Source organism: Cervus elaphus, chromosome 8 (assembly GCF_910594005.1).
Source record: "Cervus elaphus chromosome 8, mCerEla1.1, whole genome shotgun sequence".
Classification (NCBI taxonomy): domain Eukaryota; kingdom Metazoa; phylum Chordata; class Mammalia; order Artiodactyla; family Cervidae; genus Cervus; species Cervus elaphus.
The window spans coordinates 36,245,485-36,272,134 of NC_057822.1; the positions used below are offsets into that span (position 1 = coordinate 36,245,485).

General features: G+C 35.4%; 1 protein-coding gene across 3 annotated transcripts; it reads left to right on the top strand.

Annotated features, from left to right (window-relative positions):
• The first annotated feature begins 2,088 nt into the window (after nucleotides 1–2,088).
• Nucleotides 2,089–25,161, top strand: MYL1 (myosin light chain 1). Of its 3 annotated transcripts, none has more exons than XM_043910164.1 (7): nucleotides 2,089–2,515; nucleotides 15,354–15,381; nucleotides 19,536–19,679; nucleotides 21,434–21,607; nucleotides 22,062–22,139; nucleotides 23,963–24,005; nucleotides 24,845–25,161. In XM_043910164.1, exons 1-6 carry the CDS (start codon nucleotides 2,231–2,233, stop codon nucleotides 23,989–23,991), a joined length of 738 nt encoding a protein of 245 aa, XP_043766099.1. In that variant the 5' UTR covers nucleotides 2,089–2,230; the 3' UTR covers nucleotides 23,992–24,005; nucleotides 24,845–25,161. The 3 variants fall into 3 exon arrangements, with proteins under 3 accessions (XP_043766099.1, XP_043766098.1, XP_043766100.1); XM_043910165.1 differs by lacking the exons at nucleotides 2,089–2,515; nucleotides 15,354–15,381 and adding exons at nucleotides 14,219–14,344; nucleotides 15,075–15,099; XM_043910163.1 differs by lacking the exons at nucleotides 2,089–2,515; nucleotides 15,354–15,381 and adding an exon at nucleotides 13,984–14,344.
• The last annotated feature ends 1,489 nt before the right edge of the window (nucleotides 25,162–26,650 follow it).

The window sequence follows — 26,650 nt, forward strand, 5'->3', positions numbered from 1 at the left end:
ATATGAAAGACATTATACCTTTGTGATTTCCACTTTCCAAGCAGAAAATTCTACACCAATATATTTTTCCTCTGTGAATTCATATACCATGATATTTATTTGATAACAAAAAAGGATTTAGACATATAGGGAGATCAAGCCATTTCCCCCTTAACATGAAATAAAGTATTCCAACTTCAAATTGATTCGCTCAGAGCCCATAAAGCTCTTTTACCTGTCACAGATTTTAAGGGATTTCTGCACATGAAACAAAGTATTAATACAGGCTATGAGTTAAAGGAAGAACATATCCATCACTCAGCACTTTCTTTGATAATCCAAACGAAAACAAACTGATAGACAAAATTTCTGCTATTTACAAAAATAGTTTCTATTATAAATATAGCATTATTTTTTGAATTCTAATCATTTTAATTTGAGACAAGCAATATTCTTAGGTAAAATATATTCAGATTCTCATGACTCTCTTGTCTGTAAGAAATGAGTAGCATAATTTAGATAATGACTGAACCCTTGATGTGCGGCAGCAAGGAGGAGGGAGTAATAAAAAAGCTTCTCTTGAACCTATGTGGATAATATAATCCAGTGGATCCGGCCACCATGTGAAATCAGAATAACTGTGGGTCAGCTATGACTTAATGAATTATTGCTAATATGAGTCTCAATCTTTCTTAGCTATGGAGAGGACCAGTGACCAAGTTGGGGAATGCTTTTAATCAGACCAAAAGAAAATGGCCAAAATCTATAAGCACAATTATATTCAACAATTAGAATATATATCGTCTGTTTACATGTTTTATATATATATATGTATGCATATATATGAGTATATATATATATATACATATGAATATATATAATCTTATGTATCTAATGTGTAAATATATATAATGTGTAAAAAACTTCATTACTTTGGCCACCTGATGCAAAGAGCCGACTCATTGGAAAATACTCTGATGCTGGGAAAGATGAAGGGTAGGGAGAGAAGGGGTGACGGAGGATAAGATGGTTGGATGGCATCACTGACTCAGTGGACCTGAGCTTGAGCAAACTCTGCGAGATAGTGAAGGACAGGGAAGCGTGGCATGCTGCAGTTCGAGTCTGACGTGACTGAGCAACAGAACAACAATGTGTAAATATGCCTTCCAAAATCTCAGACTTGCTACTGGATTTCTTTTGACTAATTAATAACTACTCAGTAATTAGATATCTCACAGATTAACAGGAGTGAGGATGGTACATTGGCTAATCATGTTTCTTAATACGAGAGTCTAATCTTGCAAACTGAGAAAGTCAAAGACAGAAAAGGAAAAACTTACAAGTTACTCACCAAAATTTCCACTTAATGATAAAGTCCTTTTCTCTCTTTATCTCTCTGGTCATTTAAGTAAATTTAAAATTTTATCTTATCTCCCTAGAAAGGATGAAAATATTAGATGATAAATAATTAGACTTGGTTCTAATTGGTTTAGGAATTCTAAATTCTAAACCAATGCTTCCTTGGTTTAGGAAGTAAAATGGATTAAGCATCTACTGTGATTGAAAGTTACTTTACTCTTACAAAAAGTGTTTGGCAAGAGGGTAAATCTTCCTGTTATTTCCACCGCATTTGATGTTTTTGATTATAGAAAAAAGAGGGAGCTGTGAATTATTCTTTTTAGCATACTGTCCACCACAGTTTAAGAGAAAGGGAGTCAGAGTGTGTGCTCCCTAGAAGGGAAGTCACTTTAAGACTTAACAGGCTTTCCTTATACGTCTTCTTTTTATTTTTAAACACCACTACCTCTTTGCTGACAAACATTTTCTTGCAAACTATGGCAAGGGAGGAGGAGCATGCGCAAAGAAGCTGGGTGAAAGTTGGTGATACTCTCTGCCAGAATTCCAAGTTGAAACCAAATCCTTCACTAAAGTTTCTTAGGCATAGGAAAAAAAAAAAATGATTTACAACTTCAGCAGAACTGTAATTCTATGAAGAGAAAGTATCAGTCAATCTACTTTACTGTCACCAAAGGATCTAAAGCTGGCTGGCTTTGTCATACTTCTGTCTCCTTTATATATGGAGGTGGCGGGGGTGGGGTGGAAAGCAAGAGGAGTTAAAAAAAAATTGATGAAGCCCTGACCCTTTTGATTCCATTTATAGTCTGAGCCGGAATGCCATCCCCCTGGACTAGGGAACTGTCCAATCCAGCCCCAAGTGTCAAGATTCTGTTAGGCACTAAGTGAAATATATATGCATGCCCTTATACCGTTTAACACTGTGGGTCCACCTTCAAGACACTGGGCTGTGGATCAACCGAACCACCACTCTTCATCCAAGAATCACTTTGACAGGTTCTTTTGGAGGTGCTCCTTCTCCCTCTTTTTTTTTGAACCCATCCTTTTAAACAAAATGGCACCAAAGAAGGATGTAAAGAAACCTGCTGCTGCTGCTGCCCCCGCCCCGGCCCCTGCCCCTGCCCCAGCACCTGCACCTGCTCCACCCAAAGAAGAAAAGATTGACCTCTCTGCCATCAAGGTAACAAAAAGGGTGAACTGTTTGGTCACTGAAACATCTCTTAAGAGTGGGGAACACTAGGGACTTGAAGAGGGGCATGTTTTTCATTGAGAGGAATAGAATTACTAAGCAAACTGATAGATCTGGATAGAGGAGAATCCTGATTTTAAAAAATTTAGAACAAAACTGTAGCAGATAATTTCAGTAAAATTATCATGAGTATGGCATTATATTTGAAACCTGTATTTGCTGTACTCTCTGTTTTCTGTTTCTTTTTTCCCCTCAATTGTCAAAGTCTATGTTTTACAAACATTTAAACCAATGGTTTCTTTTTTTAAATAAAATCTCTGGAAACTGGAACTCTTCCTTAAAGCTACATTAAAAAGAAAGTTTTAGTCCTTACTTGTTTCCAAAAGTTTAAAAACAGCTGATGACCCAGTTGTCCTAGCTGCTTGACAGCTGCTTTATTTCATCTGAAAAAGAGATTTTTGCAACTCGGGTTAATTCCCCCTTCAGCTTTGCTTAATAAAATTTGATACAACACTAAATGAGATCTCAGTGCAGACAACTATGCACTCAAGTGTTTCAGTGACTATAACTGCCATCTTGCTTATTTATATACAGCATTTAATGCAGAATGTGAGTTGTTTCTAAATGAAACTAACCCCCCTACCACCAATGTTGTAAAACTTGTTAGTTATATGGCTTTGAGCTTATGTCTTTGAGCTCTTCCTTGCATACTGATCTTGAACTAAGGAGAATGTGATTGATTTTTGTGTCAACACTTTGCTGTGATCAAAGTTCTCAACTGCTGAAAGGTTATCTGCTTTTGGAAAAATGATGCTATGGATATGCCTGCTACTTCTCAGTGATGTGACCTATCAAATGTGCGCTGTCTCTTCATTCACTGGGCTCTGATTGGTCCAAATGACAGTTTGAAAATCTTCATCAAGGGAACCCTGCCTTATATGGAAAACTAGTAGCTGAAAGTGCCTAGGAGGTGATCATTTCACTGAAGCCAAAAGCTCTATGCTTAATAAATCTGAATTTTGCTAACTTAATCCTTGTTAGTATTTAATATGTTGCTTACCTGCAACAGTCAAGCTAACCTATAAATAAATAATTCATTGACTACTTTAGTATAATTGTAGATATTTAAAATATTTTGGCATAAATATTGAATTAGATTACCCTTAAATATATGTGAAAATATTAAGTAAATATATTTAAAATTTTTACAGTAGTCCAGTTAAACATGAAATTTTATATTTCAAAGTAGAAGTAGTTCATCATAGATATTTTATCTTGAGTTTGTAAGTCACTGAAGTCACATTTGAAAAAAGTTCATCTTAGAATCTAATATTGGTTAGGAACTATTCTTAATGAATATCCACTTAGGAGAAGAAATGAATGTTATGTCTTCCAGTATATGTTTTTCTATCTTGAGGACTGTATGCATACAGTTCATTAGGAGAAAATCAAATTTTTCATCTCTAGCAATACTAGTTAATGTATCTTATACATGCACACTGACTGCATTATACAATAAGCAAGATTACAGACACTATTCTTTGACTCTCCATTTTATTTTAACACTAAAGATATGAACCACTGTCAAAGCAATTCCTCTTTATATTTATTGTGATTTATAAGACAATATCACCCTTTTGTATCTGGGACTACAAGCATTTGGAAAGGAAAAAAATGTGCCTTCTTAAAGAGAAAATGAAGTATCCCAGTAATGAAAACAGGCACTAATTTTCTTCCCCAAGGAACTGTGTAAGAATAAGTAAATAAATAAAATTTTAGTTTGTCAGGTAAAAGTCTCCAAGAAAAGACAAGTAAGGAATCACTTTTTAAATCCAAAAATTAAACTGATTGCTTCTTCATAGCCAAGAAGTGATGCTTTTCTGTATCTTGAAAGCTGGTTTATCTTTTCATCTGTATCTTGAATTAATGCTACTGTGAGCTAGTACACAGAAAAAAAAAGAAAAGAAATTCTCCTAGAGAGTCTCTGTAAGGATAGGATATAGGATATACTCCATCTTCACTATTTCTTTGTAGAATGAGAGAGGTGATGGATTTTAATAAGGGACATAAACCAAAAAGGGACATTAAATGAAAAAATGAAAAAACATTATCTTTCATTCAGAGAGTTCATTCTTCATAGAAAGAGAAAAAAGAAAAAAACAGAATTGAAACATATTTTTGTAAAAGAATTTAAATGGCTTTAATGATATGTATTCAACAATATGAAATCAGAGCATATTTATACATATGATAACATAGCCAAAGAATATGATACAACTTGAGAAATTTATAAAATATAATTTCATCCCAATAGGTAAAAAGAGTAATTAAGATGTGCACTAAAACATTTCATATTATGATGCTTTTAATCATTCAATGATATTTCTAGATATATAACCTCATATAAGTTATAAACTTTTTTCAAGCAGAGAAAATGAACTTTAAAAAAATTAATAGAGCTATTATATGCATTCATTAACTTTCTGAAAACTTGATAAAGGAAAAAAACTTAATTGGATTTTACACTGTCTTTCATAAATCATATAAGATTAGAAATCTAGCTGTTCTTTATACTTTGAGTAGGGCTGAAGTTTAAGTGGAACTATCTTTGTGTAATATAATCATAGCAATCATACTATTTAATCCCTCAATACTATCCCAGTTATGTTACTAGCCATATATTTGACTCTCCATAAACTGTGAACAATATGAATTTGTTTTATCAATTTCTTAAATGTGTTTTCCAACCTGATTTCCCATTTTATTGGCTATTTGTTTAGGACATTTCTTTGGTTGCTCTGACAGTAAACCTTTGATATTTTCTGAGGGATGGCTTGCCTGATATGCCCTTGCCCCATGGATTTTCTATGAGTATCCTTTTCAAACACACAGCTATGCTGACAACTGAGCATTAAAGCTATTGTCCTGGGTGGTTCTAAGCATTCTTTGCTTTCAGAGAGTGATACTTTAGAACATCGCCTGACAGAATTGGAAGTGTAGGAAGTGAAACCCACCATGAGTTTAACTGCAAATATAAATAATATTTAACACCTGTTGCCCAAAACTACAACCAAATGAAATAACAGAAGTAGATAAGCAATGAGATGATCATTTGCCTAACTTTTAAAAGATCTTCACTTTAAGCAAATTTTTTGCATGATGCACGCCTTAGCTGGTATGTTGGGATTGCTCTGAGGTGATGAGACTTTGAATATGTGTCATTGTGCTACTTAAATTTTAATTCTTGTTGTAGTCTTCACTCAGTCAGGTCATCCCTGACAATATACTGCGGGCGACATTAAAAAAAAAAGGTGCAGAGGTACAGAATGCATTGACAGAAACTCATCAATTGCAAATCTCACAGCAACAACTGACCATGTGTTTGGGAAGACAAACTTTTAATTTAACGGACAAGGTGGAAATATAGCATTCCCAATAAATGTATCTATTTACTGATGAGTATTCAGTGGAGGCAAATATTATGTATTCATTGCAACATCTGACTTATTCTGGTCCAGGTATAGGATTGTTGGTGTTAATCTATAAGTTATTTTTTCTCTTCCCTAACAAAGCTAGGACTTCCCTTGTGGCTCAGCTGGTAAAGAATCCACCTGCAATGTGGGAGACCCAGGTTCAATCCCTGGGTTGGGAAGATCCCCTGGAGAAGGGAAAGGCTACCCACTCCAGTATTCTGGCCTGGAGAATTCCATGGACTATAGTCCATAGGGTCGCAAAGAGTCGGACACGACTGAGCAACTTTCACTAACAAAGCTAATACAAACCCAGCCCCACTTAGAATTGTTGGAAAAATAAATTAGCTCATAGCTTGTGAAAAGGTTTGAATATTATAAAGCTCTTTTAATAATCAATATTTATTATGAATTTATTCTATGCCTAATTATAATATTTCATAGTCAAAACATTACACTCAGGTTGTTTTTAGCTACATTTTGCAAGAAACAGAGCCTAAATGAGGTTCAGTGTCAAGCCCATGTTCAAATAACAAGTATGCGATAGATCTAGGATATAACCTACCAGGATAAATCCAGAATCAACTGTATTAACCACTTCCTAAACTACCTCCTGTTATAAAGGGTAAGTTGCTATTTCCAAGAAAGTGAAAAGGAGACTTTTTTGCTCTTAAGGATGAGGGTAAGAGTGATCAGTGTTAAGAGTGACTCATGTTGCCCAGCACAGCCCTCTGCAGCCAAGGGAGGGGGTTACAGGCAGCCATCAGAGCTAGTTCAATCAAGACTTTTCATCTTGGCAATTCATTACTGTTCTGTTTTCCTCAGCTTTCCCTTATCTAAGCACCTGTTGCTGACAGGTTGGGTGTTCTCATTTACAGATGAAAGGTGAGATATTAGGATCCGAGAAAGGCACCCTAGTCACTTTGGTCCAGCTTCCTGTAAATAGTTGTAAATGGAACATGGGTACTAACAATGTTGTTGAGAGTAGACTGGTAATTGCCAGGGTGGGGTGGGGATGGGAGAAAAGAGTGAATAGTATCAGAGGGTACAAACATGCAGTTAAAAGATTACTGAGTTCTGAGGATCTAAAATACAATATAACGGCTATGGTTAACAGTATTATATTGTATACTTGAAAATTGCTAAGAGAACAAATTTTGTGGCTTTCACCACAAAGATAGCTATGTAATATGATGGTTATGTTAACCAACTAAACTTATGTGGTAGTCATCAAAATCATTATGTGTTAAATCATCATGTTGTACACTTTAAACTTATACAATATTATATGTCAATCATATTTCAATAAAGCTGGAAAAAAATATACCAAAGTATATTTAAATGTTGTTAAAAGTAGGCAAACTTATTGAATTTTAAAATAATTTTGCTTTTGTTTAATTAAACATGCACTTATGTCAAACCTGACATGCAAAATTTGCCATCAGACTAATAGTCTAAGAACAGTATGGGTTTATGTTTTGTTTACAAATAACTAGAAATCTCAACCAAATATTCTTTGGGGTGATATAAAGAAACATAATGCCACATGTATAATGATTAAATAGTAACTAGTCTAAGGAAAAGAAAGAGGGAAAGAAGACATATAGTCAATTTCTAATTAGAAGGAATATGTGAAGATGTAAGTTATTTAAGTTTTCTTCATATAATTTTAAGAATCTGTCTTATTTTACCCTGGCCTTTTAATACAACTAGAATGTCAACCAGTTGCAATATTCATCCATTTGGGGCATGATTATAACTTCAGAAACAATCAAACATTATTTGAGACTATCACTAAGCATTGGTATCAAGTTTCCACTTTGAAACAGCTACCCTGTAAAAGAAGAGAGCAGGTGGAGTGGAGTGAGAAAATATTAAAGGGCATTCTGTAACTCTGTCTGAAATTATATTTTAAATAATATTTAACTGGATTATGTCTTTGCAAAGTAAAGGCGGTTTTGGAAAAGAATAGGAAAGTTCACCAATAATTAGTGAATAGCACTTTTAATTTTAAAGATAATGAAATTTTTGCAAGACAAGAAGGCCACAGAGTGACAGAGCCAAATTTAGCCTCTCGACATTTCAGTGCTGCGAATGAGCCCCCTGGCAAGTTGTCTTTAGAAGCCTTTCCATAATTACCCAGCATTAAGCACCATCTGACTCATGGAAATTGTGGCAAGGATTATATTTAGTCTGCTGATACTACACATTTTTTTCTTCTTCTCTTCATCCTAGAATACTTTTTTATGAAAAGGAGATCTTCTATAATTTGTTCCTCCATCAAGTTCTACAATTTGTTTCTCCTCCCAAATCAGAATCTGGAAGGCAAAAGTTGCAGTATATAAGTAGTAATGGCTTCAATGATACTGGTGAAAATGTGAATTATATAGATGATAAACTCTTGTCCTCTTGATCATAAATCAATAACAGTGAATTGAAGCCAGAGCAGAAAATTTTTTCCTTAAGATAAAACTACATCTTATTCAACTTGACCTTCTTTCTTTCACTGTGGCAAGTATGGTTCTTTGTACCTAGTTAAGTACCCAACTATATACCATCTTCTGATATAAGTAAGATATAAAACACTCATTAGAACAGTGTTGTGAAATTTTGTTTTGCTCAACTCCTCTTTATCTAAACTGGTTCAAAGTAATATATCAAATTTTTAGGCAACTTTTATCCATGTAGTTCTACAGCGACTTGCTGTAGATGCTACTGAGAAAAGGATGAAAAACTCAAAACATTATAGAACCACAAGCAATCCTAGAAACCATGCAGAATAAGATTTCTTATTTGAGGAAGCTATAACCCAGAAACATTACTTTGCCAACAAAGGTCTGTCTAGTCAAAGCTACGGTTTTTCTAGTAGTCATGTATGGATGTGAGAGTTGGACTATAAAGAAAGCTGAGCACCAAAGAATTGACGCTTTTGAACTGTGGTGTTGGAGAAGACTCTTGAGAGTCCCTTGGGCTGCAAGGAGATCCAGCCAGTCCATCATAAAGGAGATCAGTCCTGAGTGTTCATTGGAAGGACTGATGCTGAAGCTGAAGCCCCAATACTTTGGCCACCTGATGTGAAGAATTGACTCATTGGAAAAGACCCTGATGCTGGAAAAGATTGAAGGCAGGAGGAGAAGGGGATGACAGAGGATGAGATGGTTAGACGGCATCACCAATGCGATGGACATGAGTTTGAGGAGGCTCCGGGAGCTGGCGATGGACACGGAGGCCTGGCGTGCTGCAGTCCGTGGGGTACCAAAGAGTGGACACAACTGAGTGACTGAACTGAACTGATAACCCAGATAAGAGAAGATAATCAAAAGACATGATTCATTACAGAAGCACCAGAACAAAATTTTGAATACCTCAAGCCCCAGCTAGGTCTTTTTCCACCCTATCGAAAGACCTGAAATCTCCAAAATAATAATGTCAGTATTCATATATCCCTGTTGTCACAAAAAGAAGCTCTACTCCAGAAAAGTAGAAAAAAGGAGATACTTATAATTCCTTAAAATACAAGCACAAAGACTTTTACTCTAATGCTCTCATTTTAAAAATAAAAAGAGGAAGGAAAGAACATAAACACAACTTGGATTTATAATTAAACTAAACACAAATGCACAAAGTAGAACAGGAGCAACTCAAGAAATCTTAGATTTCTTTATCAACCATTGACAATGAGAAAGCTGATGAGAAATCCAAAGAAGTACAGGCTTAGGTCACATTTTAAAACTTTTATTAAAATTCTTCTCTGTTAACTCCTGTAGGTCTAAAATGTATTGTTTTAGTAATCCAGACTTTGCTCTAATGTGAGTGAATTCAGGTGACTAGTCTAGGCACCCTAAGCATAGAATTACTCATTTCTCCTTCTATTCAGATCAATTTATCCAATATAGCCATCTCTTCTCTCATATTAGACAACTCAGGGTGGTACTGTAGTCTCATTGCTCTTAATTTCTCCTTTTTACACCATATTAGAGTCACCAGGCTAAATATATCCTTTGTTGAAATAAAAAGTGCAATAAAATAAATTAAATTAAGTGAACTGTTCTGAAGCACAAAACTCTGAAGAGTTCCAAAATGGTACTTCTGCCTGCCTTTTACAATAATTCCTCATAACTCTGAGGTTGGAGTAAAAATAATTAAGTTTTTGTTAGGTTTTGCTTACATCCAGGTCTTTGTTCTCCCTCCCAGGCATTAAATCAATGAACATGCAATGTTTTCTAGATTGAAAAGTGGTTAAAGTAAAGTCTTTACTTAACCTCACCAGTCATTCTCCTTTGTATCTAGCAGTGATGATTAAGCTCTTTAAAAACTGCAGTCTACGTTCCTTCTTAGGGCATTAGCCCTCAGCAACTCAACATCTCCCAGATCATCTTTAATTATAGCTCTTTGTATTAAACTAAAGATTAACATGCATCAGTCTGACAGCCTGTTTGAGTAAATGCATGTTAATATTTTTCCTATAAATCAACTCTTTCTATATACCAGCATCTTTGTCTTGTCTTTAATCAGTTAACCAAACCTCATGATTACTATCAGAAAAATATTTCTCAAAGTGAGAAACAATCTGAAAACATTGCAATAAAAATCTTTTTTAGTACCAGTATCTTGTCTACTACATATCTAAATCCAATACTGTTTACTACATGAATCATAAAAATGTGGAATGTAGTTATCTTACCAACAGTCATTTTAGTATGTAGACTAAAATGAAAAGAAAAAAAAAACCACTTTAAAAAAATAGGGAATGGTCAATTAGAAGTCCTGATCATAACATTTATATAAAATCTAAAGAAATGTTCCAGAAATATAAAGGCATATACATCAATAAGGGCTTCCCTTTGGCTCAGCAGGAAAGAATCTGCCTGCAGTGCAGGATACGCAGGAGATGCAGGTTCATTCCCTGGGTCAGGAAGATCCCCTGGAGAAGGGCATGGCAACCCACTCCAATATTCTTGCCCGGAGAATCTATGGACAGAGGAGCCTGGCCGGCTTACAGTCCGTAGAGTTGCAAAGAGTCAAAGACGATTGAAGTGATTTAGCGTGCACACATGGACATGACATCAATAATTTTAAATAAGCATGCCTACTAGCTATGTGCCTGGCAGTTCCAGGTGCTGGAGATGCAGTACCAAAGGAGAATGAGTCCATGAGTGCCCCCTCCTCTAGAATGTAAGCTCTTTAAGGAACTGACAAGGCCTCTCCCCTCCAGGAAGATAATATCCTAGAGGAGGAAACATGTTTGAAGGAGGAACTTACTGTACACCTGTTGTGTTATGTGCTAAGTCTCTTCAGTCCTGTCTGACTCTTTGTGACTCCATGGACTGTAGCCCACCAGGCTCCTCCGTCGCTGGGATTCTCCAGGCAAGAATATTGGAGAGGGTTGCTGTTTCCTTCTCCAGGGGTCTTCCTGACCCAGGGATCAAACCCAGGCCTCCTGCATTGGCAGGCAGATTCTTTACCACTAACCCCACCTGGAAAGTCCCTGTTCTAAAGATTTTAATTTAATGAACATTCTGTTAAGTATCTAATGTAGACAAGGTATTGAATAGGATTATGGGGGACACAATCTAAGAATAAGGCAGGGGCAGCACTCCAGGAGGGAGAGGTTGGCTCACAGTCAGGTTCACAACATGGACCAAGGGATCTGGTCTCCAGTAGCAGCCTGTGCTTCCCAGAAGTTTACAATCAGGAAGGTTAAACATACTGAAGTGGGAGAAAGGAGTTAGACAAATAGAAAAGGTTCTTTCAAGGGTTTTGAAGGATAATTAATTTCCAAGAAGCAGAGATGACAGAACATTCCAGGTAGAAGAGACTTAAATCTAACTTTCATAATAAAATGATGCCATAGCAAACTGAGTCCAAAATCAGCTGACATTTTGTATTCATATCATGCCTTTGTGCAAAGGATTGATTACTTCATCATTATAACACCTAGGAAGATATATAAGTGAAAGTTTTAACCATTTATCAAAGTGTAAAAGTGTACCAGAGAATAAATATCATCTTCCATTTATTGTACGAGGCCAGTGTCTAGGTCTTTTGACTTTTAAACTACAGTTTATTCTCTAGACTAGACTAGACTAGACTGTAGCCTTCTCCACCATTGTCAATAGCTTTTTTAAATGTTTACCTTCCTCAATAAGCATTAAAAAAATCAAACTCTCATTCTCTATGTGATAAATATATGGACTAAAAACTAGAGTGAAGTAGTGTGATAACTGCCTCCATTGTATTTTAATAAATAATAAACCTTTACATAGTATGCAAGTGGCCATGAATAACTTGTTTATAACATAAATACAGCTATTATACAGCAAAATGCCTTTGCAGTTTACATGACAGATTTTACACACTTTGTATTTTATATGTATTCAAGGACTCATTTTTCTATCTGAAAAAAAGAAAATGAGCATTATGTAGGGTATATGATGGGCATTATATAGGGTACCTTTGGTGATTTACTAAAGAATATGATAGTTCTCAATACTGATCATAGGGCAATTCAGATTTAATGACACAGTACCTAAATCTAAAGCAAAGAAAGATGGTCTGCTGCAATGGCTTTAATTTGTGCATCAAAAGTCATGAGACTCCAAATTAGTTATCGAAGGGGACAAATTTCCACCTTGGTCCCTCTCTTCCTTTTCCCCTAAGGATTCAAAGGATTTCAATGTTTCTATTAACTTCTATTTCCCAACAACCTTTCAAAATGTCAATCTATTCATGAAAATATGTTTGTATGGCTTCTAATACTGTTTAAGTTATACTTTCAATCTCATTTTGGGACTCAGATTCTATGAGATTTTCTTCACTACTTGCAGACTTTGGACAGAAAAAAAAAGACATACACTTAAATGTTGATTTCTTTCCAAATGGCTTGGAGGAAAGTTGCAAAGTATACATCTGTCTAGCAGAGGGAGACTATGCTTTTCGTGATCATTCTCTTAAAAATAGTTTCTAAAACAGTACTTAAATTGGAATTTATCTCTAACATTTGTCATGCCTTTGAGCTGTTTTAAATATATAGAAAACTGACAAACATGTCCGAGCTTTAGTGGACATCTAGACTGATCTTTTTCCAATATCGTCCTAGGAAGCGTAGGAAATAGAAAATTACCTATTTTCTCATAAGCTGCCATGAAAACTTAATACCAATCCCATGGACACCTTTAAAATTCTAATTAAAACTTTGCATTTCACAGTCTTTACTTTGGCTTCTTTTGGTTCTCAGTCTGGTGACTGAGTCACAAAATATTTGACATGACAGAAAGGGAAACAGCAAGTTCTAGTAAGAAAGTAAGCAACGTTTATAAATTTTAAAAGAATATGTATAGAATGAGAGGGGAAAAGAACACAAAATGGCCCATCAGCTTTCCCTCCTAGAAGAATTTCATAAATTCAAGAAATATGACTAGTCAGCCACCATAAAGAGAACAGTGAATGCTCAGTCACTCAGTTGTGTCCGACTCTTTGTGACCCCATGGACTGTGGCCTGCCAGGCTCCTCTGTCCATGGAATTTTCCAGGCAAGAATACTGGAGTGGGTTGCCATTTCCTTCTCCTAAAGAGAAACAAGGAAGGAATCTAATACCTACCCCTAAGGTAAGAACACTAAGGAAGAATACTAAAAATGGAGATTAAAACCATCCCTGGCTTAAATGAATTCTATACTTCTGAGAGTACAGTGTGCAAAAGAATGGTCTTTAGTTGGAGATTTCACAAAAAAAGAACTGACCAGATTTTCACTTGGTAAGGCTTTAAGAAGCACATGGCATGTGTGTGTCCCTTTCAAGTCCTCTGAACTTTACCAAAGGGGACAGAGCTCCAGAGGCTCTTCCTTCTATAGCAGTTGCCATTTGAAACCCCAAACCAGTCCCATCCAGTAAGTTCCATTTATACCCAAACTGCTGACTTAAAGCTTACAAAGTCCATAATTCACTAAGAGAAGAGATCAGCCGGAGTCTTTCGAGAAATTCTGAGCCCCTCTGCCACTGAACAAATGAGAATCTTCTTCAAGGAAGACACTCCAAGAGACTATCTCAGGGTTAACGACCATAAAAGTACTGATAGGCATTGGTCTCATCATGGCCATCCACTCTTAGGTTCTGATTTCCTAAAAATAGACCTCAGGGTACAGATCTCTCCTTCCCTTTGCCCTAAGAAAGTTAAAAAACCCTCCAAGAGGAGTGGCTACTTCTCTTTGGAACCTGATGCTAGTTTTGAGGTCACGGCTTCTCCAGAAATAAAAGGCAGCCTCAGCAAGGGAGGACCCACTCAGGGACTGGAGCGGCCCTCAACTCACTCTTCAGCTTCGCCACTGTCTGCAGCCCAGCAGCTCCATCATGGTGGGTCCTACAAGAAAACTATTTGTAATTTATAGGCAGATATGATAGGAGATAGGAATGAAATTGAAGAGAGAACATACTCAGTGTGAGTCTGTAGAATCTACTTTGGGTTTTTATCGAGGTGTGTTGAGGATAGACGAGATTAATTCAAGCTATTATGTCAGCTAGAGAAATACATCTTACTTGCAAAAGAAGTACTTTATGCTTCACCAACTTTCTATATCTCATAAGGTTTATTATATCTAAATTTGAGGGGGGGAACCTGCAATTATAGCAAAATATTGCACCTTAAAAAAACAGTCCAATGACGCTGATAACTAAAATTAAATAAACTACTTTTGATGCATTGGGTAAAACATACTGGTTAAATAGAAGAAAGACTTAAAGTGATCTTTTTAATGCAGTGTGTCTGTAGTTCTTAATACAGTGTATCTATACTAGACATATCTTAAATGCACCATAGATTATGATATTGTTCCAGGAAGAATTTGATTTAACATTTGTTAAATTATTGACTCATGGGTTAAGATACAGAGAGATATTCCCTAACTATGTTTTGCAATAGCTTTTTATTTTTCCTAGATTCAAAAGTATCCTAAGGCAAACTTCTTATTCTCTGACACCTACATGGCTTCCTAAAAACCTCAGAGCAGAGAGCGCTCCCTTCTGTCAATGCATTTGAAAGAGTACTAGTTGTTTCTTTCTTTCTTCCTCTCTCTCGCCATTGCAGTCCTTCAGTGCTGAGCAGATTGCTGGTAAGTGAAATGAGCTTCTCTACTTCAGAGGCAGGCAGAGCACTGCTCAGTTTCTGAAATAATACTCACCTCCAAGGCATGTTACTGTGTGGCTCGAACTGTGAGTATCCAAGCTATGCCTGAACTCTGAAAAGTAGGCATACTTTTTGAGCTTACTTTGAAGATTACTCAGGGAATGAGCTTGGATACATTTAAAAAATCAGGACATTTTTGTTTGGTTAAAATATTCTTTGTGGTTACTTTCTTTCTAACAGATCGAGTTCTCTAAGCAACAGCAGGATGGTAAGTTTAAACGATGTAGTTGTTAATATGTGCACACTCATAAAGATGGCATGTGAGAAAACCAACTCCCTTGAGATGAGATTAGTTCTTTCTAATTATCCCCACTGGTGCTGTCACTCTAAATATAAATGCTCTCAATCCCTCTAAACATAAATTCTCTCAACATGAACCCTTCGTCTATAATCAGTAATCAAAGGTTTAAGCAAACAAAAGCTAAACACCATGAAATAATTCCTTGTATTCACTGATTTCTAAATAGAACTAATTTGATACAGTAGGTAATATCATACACATACCCCCAAAAAGGATATGGATTTTGGATGGCTGATTTGTTAATCAAATGCCTACATAGAAATTTGGCAGGTCTAAATTGTTCACTTTAGAAAATAAAATTGATTATAAAACTGCCCAGTTACCAAATACACATGATTTCAATGGGCACCACAGTGAGCTGAGAGAAATAGAGGTGAAGTGGATTTAGGGGGAAAGTACATTCAGAGATAGAGAGGAAGATGATTTATAAAAAAAAAAAAAAACGTGGAAGGAACCTTAGACATTTCCTAGTCCATCTTTAGAGATGCAGGACAGGCACCCAGAGAGATGTTGAGACTGACTCAAAGATCCAAAGAATTAGTGATAGCATCAAAATCATAACTGGCTGAATTAATTAGGAATTTATTTCATAGAAACAGTTTCTAATTACAATACTTTAAGCTCTGGAGATTCAAAAGAATCTGAATAGTTTCATTAACACTTTCACTGTTTCTTCTTCTGCTCTTTAGATCGAAGCGATCCCATGGCCTATGAATCTTGTTTCTTTACTGGAAAGTGTAGGACAGAATGTTTTATGGAAAAGAGTCACATACTTAAATAAATTGAGACAAAAATACGTCTATAGAAAGAATGGAATAAAATGATAAAATTTTAGTTATATAATATCATAGAAATATTGGCCATAAAAATAAGTATGTGTATATTATGTATTTTATAATATATAATATAAAAATTGTGAAAATACTCTTACGTATAAAATTATAATTATACTCCGTTCTATACCTAAAAGTATCAACATTTTTCAGCTTCTTCTTGAGTGTCAAAAATATCTCCCATTTGGACATCAGTTAAAATATTTCATAAAAGGAAAGAAAATCAAAGGATATTTGCTATAGTACAAACATATATATATATATTTCATGGTCAATGCCTTCATGTAGACACATTAGATGATTTGATGACTCAGCTCAAGATCATTTGACATTGTACTAAAAGGACTAGTTTTTCTTTGAAAACAGTTGGCAATTCTGCTATGGTTTGCTTGATTTTTAATCTATTTTAACTAATGATGCTGCTACAATATCTGCTCCTATATCCCAGTCCTCTCAAATATCTAACTTACAGTGTCATTATGACTGCCAAACTATGGTAGAAGCAAGCAATAGAAGACTTAAAAACCCTTTGAGAGACTTTTAAATTAAAAGGAAATCTTATATTTTAAGAAATAAATAAAAGCATACTTTGTTTGTTTCCTCCTTCAATGATTAGCTTTTCTCACAGCTGCTCTATTTGAATGTATCACAAGTTCAGAATAAAGACAAGAACACCAGGAAATTATAGTACTCTAAAGGTGTAAGTCCTGTGCCATCCAGAAAAGTTGCCGCTAGCCACATGTGGCTTTTAAAATTTAACCTGTAATTAAGTAAACATAAATGCATTTAAAAGTCTACTTTCTGCTTTCCACTAGTCATATTTTAATGCTCAAGAGCCATGGGCAGCTGGTAGCTACTACCCTTTTGGGAAGCCTGGATGCAGAACATTTTCAATCATCACAAAAAATCCTAGAACAGTGTTGTTCTAGACTAAGGGCTGGCAAATTTTTTCCTAGAGGGCAAAATAGTAAATACCTAAGCCTTTGTTGGCACCGCAGTCTCTGTGGAAACAACTCAGTTGTGTCCCTGAGGTATGAAAACAGCCATGGACAATACATAAATGAATGGGCATGGCTATATTCCAGTCAAACTTTATTTACAAAAAGAGGTGGCCAGCCTGTAGACAGTCATTGGCTAACCCATGTTTTAGACTCTTCAAGGGAATAACTAAGCTTTAAAAATCTGAAGTAAGAAGAGCAATATCTTTCTGTTCTTGGCCTTTAAATCAACAAAAGAGTTAATGTCAAAGAGATTCTATTACAGCCCATAAAACCCTATTTCTATATCAGCATCTGACCAGGATAATAGGGAGCCTTCTGAGCAATCTGCTTGAAAGGCTGGAGCCAGTAATAAGAGCAGTTCAGTTTCACAATTCCCTTAGAAAGATGAAAAATTATATTTGACTGATGACCCCACAGGACCTACTGCACGTCTTTTAGGTAAGGGAAATGATCTGTGAGGTCAATTTGCATAAAATTTGAGGGGGACGTTTCAGCAAAGAGTGGTAACATGATCTATAGTTGATTGTGAATTTAATGTCTAGTAGTCTTGGATTAGAGGATGAAGGGATAGTTAAGATATTTTTCTGAGTCATCTACCTAGATAGTATTTCTTGATCCGAGGCCACTAATGGCCTAAAAAGAATGCTTTCACCTCTACCAGCTCACTCACAAATGAGTTTTCGAGTGTTGGTATTAAACTCCAACAGATCACCATCAGTACTTTTAGGTTTGCCAGAAAAATTGATTTAATTTAGCTTTGTTGTTTCAATTAAAATGTCTTTAATTGCTCCTAAATCCATAGTAGCACCTCTTTCTGCCTTTTTGGTGTGCACTTCTTAATTTTGGGTTAATGTAATCCTGAAAGGCAAAACCAATTATATCAAAGGAAAGTGACCAAATTTAGGGCAAGTAAGTCATAGAGTGGGGCTTCCCAGGTGGCACTAGTGGTAAAAGAAAAAAAAAAAAACTCGCCTGCTAGTGCAGGAGACATAAGGGATGTGGGTTTGATCCCTGTGTGGGGAAGATCCCCTGGAGGAGGGCAAGGCAACCCACTCCTGTATTCTTGCTTAGAGAATCCCACGGACAGAGGAGCCTGATGGGTTATAGTCCATAGGGTCACAAAGAGTTGGACAAGACTGAAGTGACTTAGCATACACACACACAACCAACAGAGAGACTGTTATAAAAACAGACAACACTTTTAAAATGTGTACTTACATACACACATGAATACAAGTAAAACTAGGGCAATCTGAGTAAAATAGGTGGACTCTATCCATGTGAATATTCTGGTTATGTGAATATTCTGGTTATGATCATATACACATATATATAGTGTATATATATCATATACTATAATTTTGAAAAATGCTACCATTGGGGAAATAGTATTTTCCCCCAGACAGAGTATTTAAGAGATCTCCTTGTATTTCATAAAATGACACATGAATCTGCAATTATCTCCATAAAATTTTAAATTAAAATATGTATCTGCATAATAAAACTAACATAGCAACATGTTATCATATGTAGTACCTGAAAAAAATAAAGTTTAAAGCAATCACTATAGCAATAGATTCAAATAAATATGCTTCCTTCTGACTCTGTTACACTAGGAGCCTATTAAAGTCATGCATCAGTGGTTAAAGGATATCAGAGAACTTAGAGATTTGTGTCATCTTTCTAAAATTTCCCTGAAAAATAAAGTTACTCCTGAAGGAAATTAGTTAAGAAGAGAGTCTAGGGAGTTTGTACCTCAACAGAAATTTTTCTATATAACTTGAGAAATTTGGGTTAACCTCACATGACACAATCCCAGTTAAATGTTTGTTTTCTTGAAATTTTATTAACTTTGTTAATTATATGAGGGATTTTATGAAGAATTCTTAAGATTTTGCCAGGCATCAGAATTTCTTAACCCAGTCCTGTTTCCAAGGTAGATGAAGGAGATATGAACAAATATTATGAGGATTCTCAACTTCCATATCTAATAAATAATAACATATGACTTAAAATTTGAAATGCTGCTTTAAAACAGTCCCAAAAAGAACTGTCAAAAGAGGGTTGACATTGAGCTCAGAAAAGGGAAATTCCAAAGATAGCAACTGAAGAGACTGGCAAAAGTTATAAAATAGAGGAGAGTTTGAACTGGATCCTTGATGAAGTTTGGGTTCCTTTATAAGTTTGAGGCAGAAAAAAACAACCAAATGTTTCTTGCTTCTTGCAGAATTCAAGGAGGCGTTTCTCCTGTTTGACAGAACAGGTGAATGCAAGATCACCTTAAACCAGGTTGGTGATGTCCTTCGGGCTCTGGGCACAAATCCCACCAATGCAGAGGTCAAGAAGGTGCTGGGAAACCCCAGCAATGAAGGTAACCACATGTTTTTCCAAGAAGCTGGAAGTGTGTGTGTGCATGTGTGGGAGTGGGTGTGTGTATAATAGAGAGAGAGTTGTTGAGAAGCAAGTTCCATAGAATAGGATTTAATTTATTTCTGACAGTAACTGTATTTCTTGGCTATTTAGTCTCAGTTTTTTCCTCCATAAGATAAATTAACCTTCCTTTGAGAATTCATAAGCATAATTTCATATTAATGAAAGGAAATAATACCTAATGCTAATATCATCATCATCATGCTATCTAAATATAACCCTGCTTCTGTGACCATCTTAAAGGAAACTTGGCTATCTTAATTTAGAATAGATAAATGATACCTTAATAAAAAATTCTAAAAAGAATTAAAAATCTTAAGCCAAAGCCTGCATTCAGTTGCCCAAGGAAAATCCGAAGGCAAAAGCTAGTGAAATATATAAGTGGCAAAACTGCAGAGGTCATTGCTGGGTAGAGTAATCTAGTCCTTAGTCAAGAACAAGGAAATTTTTTCTAATCCCATGGTTCATGGCAAAGTATAATAGTCTGTTGGAAAGTACCACTCTGAACAAAACAGAAGATACAAAACTGAAGTTTTTTTCAAGTAGATATCTCAGTTTATCTTTACCATATGGAAAATAAGGCTGGAAAGGCAATCTCTTTTTTTCTAGAAAAGACTATGTTCCTTTGTTACAAAAGAAAAAATATTTGATTAGGAAAAAAAAAAAAACCTACCTCTAAATCAGCCTGCCGGAATTTTCCTCAAATTATTATTTCCTTTGGAAATATGTCCACATAATACATTCAAAAAGTACCTGAGAGCATCAGGTAAAGTAAGTGCTCAGTTAGCCAAATTCATTCTTAAATGTCATTTTCTAACTTATCAAACTTCTGTATTTAATAGACTTATTAGATAAATGTTCATTTATTCAGCATTCAAATTTAATTTTCTCTATATTACTCAATATACCAGATTTCTACACTATGAGGAAAGACTGGTAAATGGAATTTTGATTTATGGGTACATAACTTTATCCATTTGTGTACATCTGATTAGTCTGTTTTATACTTTTGCTATAAATACCATTTACCATGTCAGAAGGTTACTAAAGAAATTCTCATCATCTCCAGACTTCTAAAACCACAAAGTCAGGAGATCACAAAGTATTTAACACACACACATTCTTCTCATAGGCTTCTTATTTTTAAATTAAAATTTAAAGAAATTGAAAGTTCTGCAAAAGCTCAAACAATGGTGGAATACATATTAAAGTTCAGCTAGCTTTTGCTATATTTATATGCCAATAGGTTTGTTATCAGTATATTTCTATATTGCTTCCCAAGTATTTATCAGTATTTATTAATTAACAATACTAATAAAATAGCAGCTAACACTGATCAAGCACTCAGTTTGTCCCAGGTACTGTAATAGACTGTGCATTATTACCTCATTTAGTATTCACAAAGCACTACAAAGAATCTCTTTTGAAAGATTAAAAAGTTGAGGCACAAAGAGGTTAAGAAACTTGCCCATAATCACATATTTGTAAATGGTGAATTAAGGATAACAGCTCAAGCACCAGGACTCCAGAGGTCCTGCTATTCTCTATTACAAACTTTCTGTCAGCAGCCATTTACCAACTGAAATTTAAGCTGTATGAAGATCTTTCTGATGATCCAGAATGAACATTCAATTTGTAACTCAGTGGTGGCATTTTATGATAGCTGATAACTCTCCAAATGGCAATTTCTTTCAGAGATGAATGCCAAGAAAATTGAGTTTGAACAATTTCTGCCCATGTTGCAAGCTATTTCCAACAACAAGGACCAGGGCACTTATGAAGACTTTGTTGAGGGTCTGCGTGTCTTCGACAAGGAAGGCAATGGCACTGTCATGGGTGCTGAACTTCGTCATGTTCTAGCCACACTAGGTAAGAAAAATTCATTTCAGTGGACTTAATAGGACAGAGTATGTAGGAAGGAGCATGACTTAGGGGAATCATGTTATAACCAAAATAAGTAGGGGGAAAGACTACAAAGGGAAAATGAAAAGGAATAGTCAAAAGTTAATGACCATTTCAATTAGCCTCAATGTCAGTGAGTTTATTTGGGAGAAATGGTCTTAATAACTTGAATTATTGGTTATGAATAAGTAACATAATGCATTGTAGTTCTTACAGGATAGAGTGTGGATGATCAGGTATAATGTGAATTTAATTCATTTATTCAAAAACAACTTATAGGCAAACTTCCTGCCAAAGCAACAGGAAAGTCTTGGTGTCTATCCTACAAGAGGTCTCCAGGAGTCCAAATCTTATCACTTAGGGTGGAATTTTGAGAATATTCTCTGGCTTTCTTCTTGAACAAAGAGTTTTGTTTCATCAGGTGAAAAGATGAAGGAAGAAGAAGTGGAAGCCCTGATGGCAGGTCAAGAAGACTCCAACGGCTGCATCAACTACGAAGGTATCATTTCACGTGATCTGGTGGTTACAGCAACTCTGAACTGACTGGGTTGATGGCGGATGCCTTTTGAGTTTAAAACAACTTATTTTTCTCTACTTTCTTATTGAATATACACACATTATTTATTATCAACCAATTACACAATAACCCTAAAAAGATATCTTGTAAGGATCTGACTATATACATTGATTTCAGTGGGTTTTAACATTTTCGTGCATTGTTATACAGATTAAATTGTGTTTTTACTTTTTTATTAGATCTTTCAAAAATTTTTAATTGGAGGAAAATTGCTTTACAAGATTGTATTGGTTTCTGCCATATATCAACACAAATCAGGCATCTTATTAGAGCTTCAAAACACCTCTGTAAGGCAGCATTTGTGTCAGAATAAATTTTAATATTAAAGTTAATATTAATTATTGAATATTACAGTTGGAGATATCACAACATCCTTTACAGCAAGCAGTGATAAAAATGAGGAATCTGAGTGCCGAAGATGCTTAACTACTTAGTGAAGGTCACATCATTATTAGCAAAGCTGGTGCTAAAATTTAGTTCTCCTTATCTAGTGTTTTTGCTTAAATGAAATTGATCTCATAGTATCCAGTTATCTATTTCCTGCCACCAGTTTACGGCAGCTTCACCCAGAGGGTCTGAAAAGCAATGCAACACCTAAAATAAAGATACAAGATAAAACTGCATGATATAACTTGTAAATTTGAAATGTTGCAATATAACTGAGAACCTTATCCACCCTCCCAAAAAGACTAATCTCACCACATCTCAATAAACTATGTTGATAGCTTTGATGGCAATATGGACTTACAAAGTCTGATAACTTGGATAAAGTAAGAAAAGAAACACAGAGGGGAGAAGAAGGGAGAGAAAAGAAATGGAAAGGAGAGAAGAGAAGAGGACAGGAAAGGATAGGAGAAAAAGAAAATACTCAGCCAAGCATACTTGCACTGACAATCATGGTTAAACTTTACTTTTTCCTATAAACAACATTTTACATTCAGTTACTGCCATAAGCGGGAAGGTCACCTGGAGAAGGAAATAGCAACCCACTCTAGTTTTCTTGCCTGGAGCATTCCATGGACAGAGGAGCCTGGCAGGCAACTGTCCATAGGGTCACAAGGAATCAGACACAATTAGCAATTAAACAACGACAACAAAGAACAATGTCCAACAATATAGAATGCATCATATAGATTTTGGTACATCTACACAATGAAATTCCCCACAGCTCTAAAAAGAACAAGGACGCCCTTACTTATGGTTATGGTAGTATTTCTAAGACAGTATGTTATGCAGTGAGAAAAATAAGAGCAAAAGGGTTTGTAGAACTGCCACCATCTGTGTAAAAAAAAAATTATATAACATATATTTGTATTGGGGGGGAGGCTTCCCTTGTGGTTTAGACGCAATGTGGGAGCCCCGGGTTCATTCCCTGGGTTGTGAAGACCCCCTAAAGAGAGGAAAGGCTACCCACTCCTGTATGCTTGCTAAGCAAGCATAATAACTGCACCCACTTAGCTATAAAGAGGAACTAGGAAACAGTGGTGAGGAACATTTTTTGTTATAAACTCTTTCATACTTTCAAGAAAAACATTCAACCATGCGAATGTAACACTTAAAAAGCTAAACTTACAAAATCAGGGGGAAAGCCATAAATCTAGTATTAAGAAGAGTGGGATATACAGAGTTTAAATAAATAAACTCTAGAGTTACAGCTTAGAATAATTAGAATTAAGTTAACTTACCATGCTGCTCTTTTATTAAATTTGACTCTTTTCTAACTCTAAACTGTATTATCCCTACAGCTTTTGTCAAGCACATCATGTCTAACTAAACGGAGCTCTCAAGGTATCTATCTGTTCCCTGTTTAATATATAAGGCTTTCTCAATATTGTATTTAATGTAAAGAGTTATTCATATTAGTTATTAATAGAAAGAATAAAGAATTATTCATATTAACCAGAACACTTTAATATAATTGATATTATATTAATATTAATGCATTATATTATTATAACTCCTTGAGATGGGTTATTTAGAAATAGATTATTTTTGTATAAGTGTACAAGCAAAAACTTTTGAGGTTTTAGCTTCAATTTATAGACCATATCAAGGCTTCCCTGGTGGCTCAGTGGTAAATACCCCATCTGCCAATGCAGGAGATGTGGGTTCAGTCCCTGAGTCAGGAAGATCCTGTAGAAAATGAAATGACAACATGCTCCAGAATTCTTACCTGGAAAATACCATGGACACAGGAGCCAGGCGGGTTATAATCCATGGAGTCACAAAGGAGTCAGAAACGACTTAGAAACTAAACAACAACAAATAGACCATATCTTCATCTGTACTATAATTATGCAGTGGAGAGTCAAGAAACCAGAGAGTAGTTAATTGATTTAATCATAACATAAGAATAATAAAAGCATTATCCTAGGTTCTTTGAATAACTCTAAACTGTATTAAAGTCATTTTTAATAATTACTCCTCTAGAAAAGCATATCACAGTCCAAAGTGCAGCACTTGAAACCAGGTTTGTGCAGCAAGGAAATGCCATCCCTTGGAATTGATGGTTCATTTTGTGCTTTTTTCTTCTTTTTCACTTTACATTATTTCCTTCCCATTATTTCCCATTTTCTTTCTGAAAAGATGCAATCAACATCTAACTCTTTTTCCCTTTTCCTTTATAGATCAAGCATTGTTTATGAAGACTGGCTGAACCTTATTTTAAGAACACCCATGACTAACTGTCCAAATCTGTTTGCCATCATTTAGAAAAACAAAACAATTTGTACTATTCTGAACTGAAGGACTCCCTGAATTTTTGTACATTTTATGTTTCTCTCTGAATTATATTCATACCACACAAACCAACTGTCTGCTGATCTAGACAAGAATGGTGAAATACTGACAATCTCAGATCCAAGCCCTACTCTTTATTTTCTACCATGGGTCAAAGAACATCCTTAAAATAATAAATCAATAAATAATTTTGGTCAGTCTGGAATGTTCAAGTTGCATCACATTTTTATCTTCCTACTTAGAGAAACTAATTTTTCAAAATCCCAGTTCTTTTCTTAATGTTGATGAACTTTAAAATTTTAAGAGAATAATCACAGTCTATAGAGCAATGACAAACTAAATAATAATGATAATCATATATTATTGAAAAAGCAAATAGAAAACTGAGGAAATTCAGATAAAGATAGTTTAATATAAATTATACAGGCAATTTGGCCTTCCCAGGCGGCTCAGTGGTAAAGAATCCCTGTGGCAAGCAGTAGATGTGGATTCAATCCCTGGGTTGGGAAGGTACCCTGGAGAAGGAAATAGCAACTCACTTCAGTATTCTTGCCTAGCAAATCCCACAGACAGAGGAGCCTGGTGGGCTACAATCTATGGGGTCTCAAAAGAATCAGACACAACTTGGCAACTAAACAATAACATCCAGGCAATTTAAGTGAAAGTATGTTTCTTCAGCTTTGTGTAAATCATTGTATACATAGCTTGAACTATTTCACTTCTAGTGACGATCTGGCCTATTGGAAAATTCTAATAAGCTCTTGATCTATCTCACTGAATGTCTTCAAGGATAAATTTTAAAGTGACCTTTCAGCTGTTACTTAAAAAAACCTCTCTAAGAATGACACTCTTACTCAAGACTCTATCTATTAATATCCTCTCTCCTACTTTGTATGTCCGTGTCCCCAAATCTTGGTTCCATCTTTTAACACATGCTCTGAATTGTAAGATCAATTGATAGATAAGTTCACAGTGTAAACTTATTCATCCTATCACATCCCATCACTTTATTTATTTTAAGAATAGAAGCAGAATTTGCAAGTTAGTAGTTGGATATTTAGAAAAGATGAAATGATAAATACTTCTCCCACTCTTTAAAGAGATATCTCTAAAATATATGGGATTTTAAAATCTCTGAAAAGTACCTGCCTGCCTATACATTTTTGGAAGCTGGAACAGCTTTGTCCTGACGTCGGGCACTTCAGGTCATCATGCTCCTTTATTTAGCAAATGTCACTCAGATTTCAGTAGCCCTCAGCTTTAAACTTGACCTACGTTTCTGTAGCCAAGATAAGGTTGGCACATTGCAATCATTTTTCTAAGGAGAATTTACTATGGTCTCAAGATCTCTAAGGTCAAGCTAGCCTCAGACCAGGAATTGGAAATTTAACACAGCACTATCCCATAGAAACTTCAGTAAAAATGGAAATCTGTATCTGTATTGTCTTGTATGGTAACCGCTAGCCGCATCTGGTGACTGAGACCTTGAAATGTGGCAAGTGTGACTGCAGAACTGAATCTTTAATTGTATCTCATTTTAATTAATTAAACTAGCCCTATGTGACTCATGAATACATACTGAATGGATAAGCTCTCAGTACACACTCATATTTGGTTGTTACATCAGGAAATAAAATGTGTTTTTAAAAATTACAGAAGTCAGCATGTAGAGATGTCAATTGGTACAAATAATC

Bases quoted from the DNA above. Each gene is read 5' to 3' on its own strand.
- MYL1 (XM_043910163.1), top strand. From the start codon at position 13,999: ATGAGAATCTTCTTCAAGGAAGACACTCCAAGAGACTATCTCAGGGTT. The intron at 19,680-21,433 runs GTAACCACATGT...AATTTCTTTCAG, and splicing joins GGGAAACCCCAGCAATGAAG to AGATGAATGCCAAGAAAATT. The intron at 22,140-23,962 runs GTATCATTTCAC...TTATCCCTACAG, and splicing joins CGGCTGCATCAACTACGAAG to CTTTTGTCAAGCACATCATG.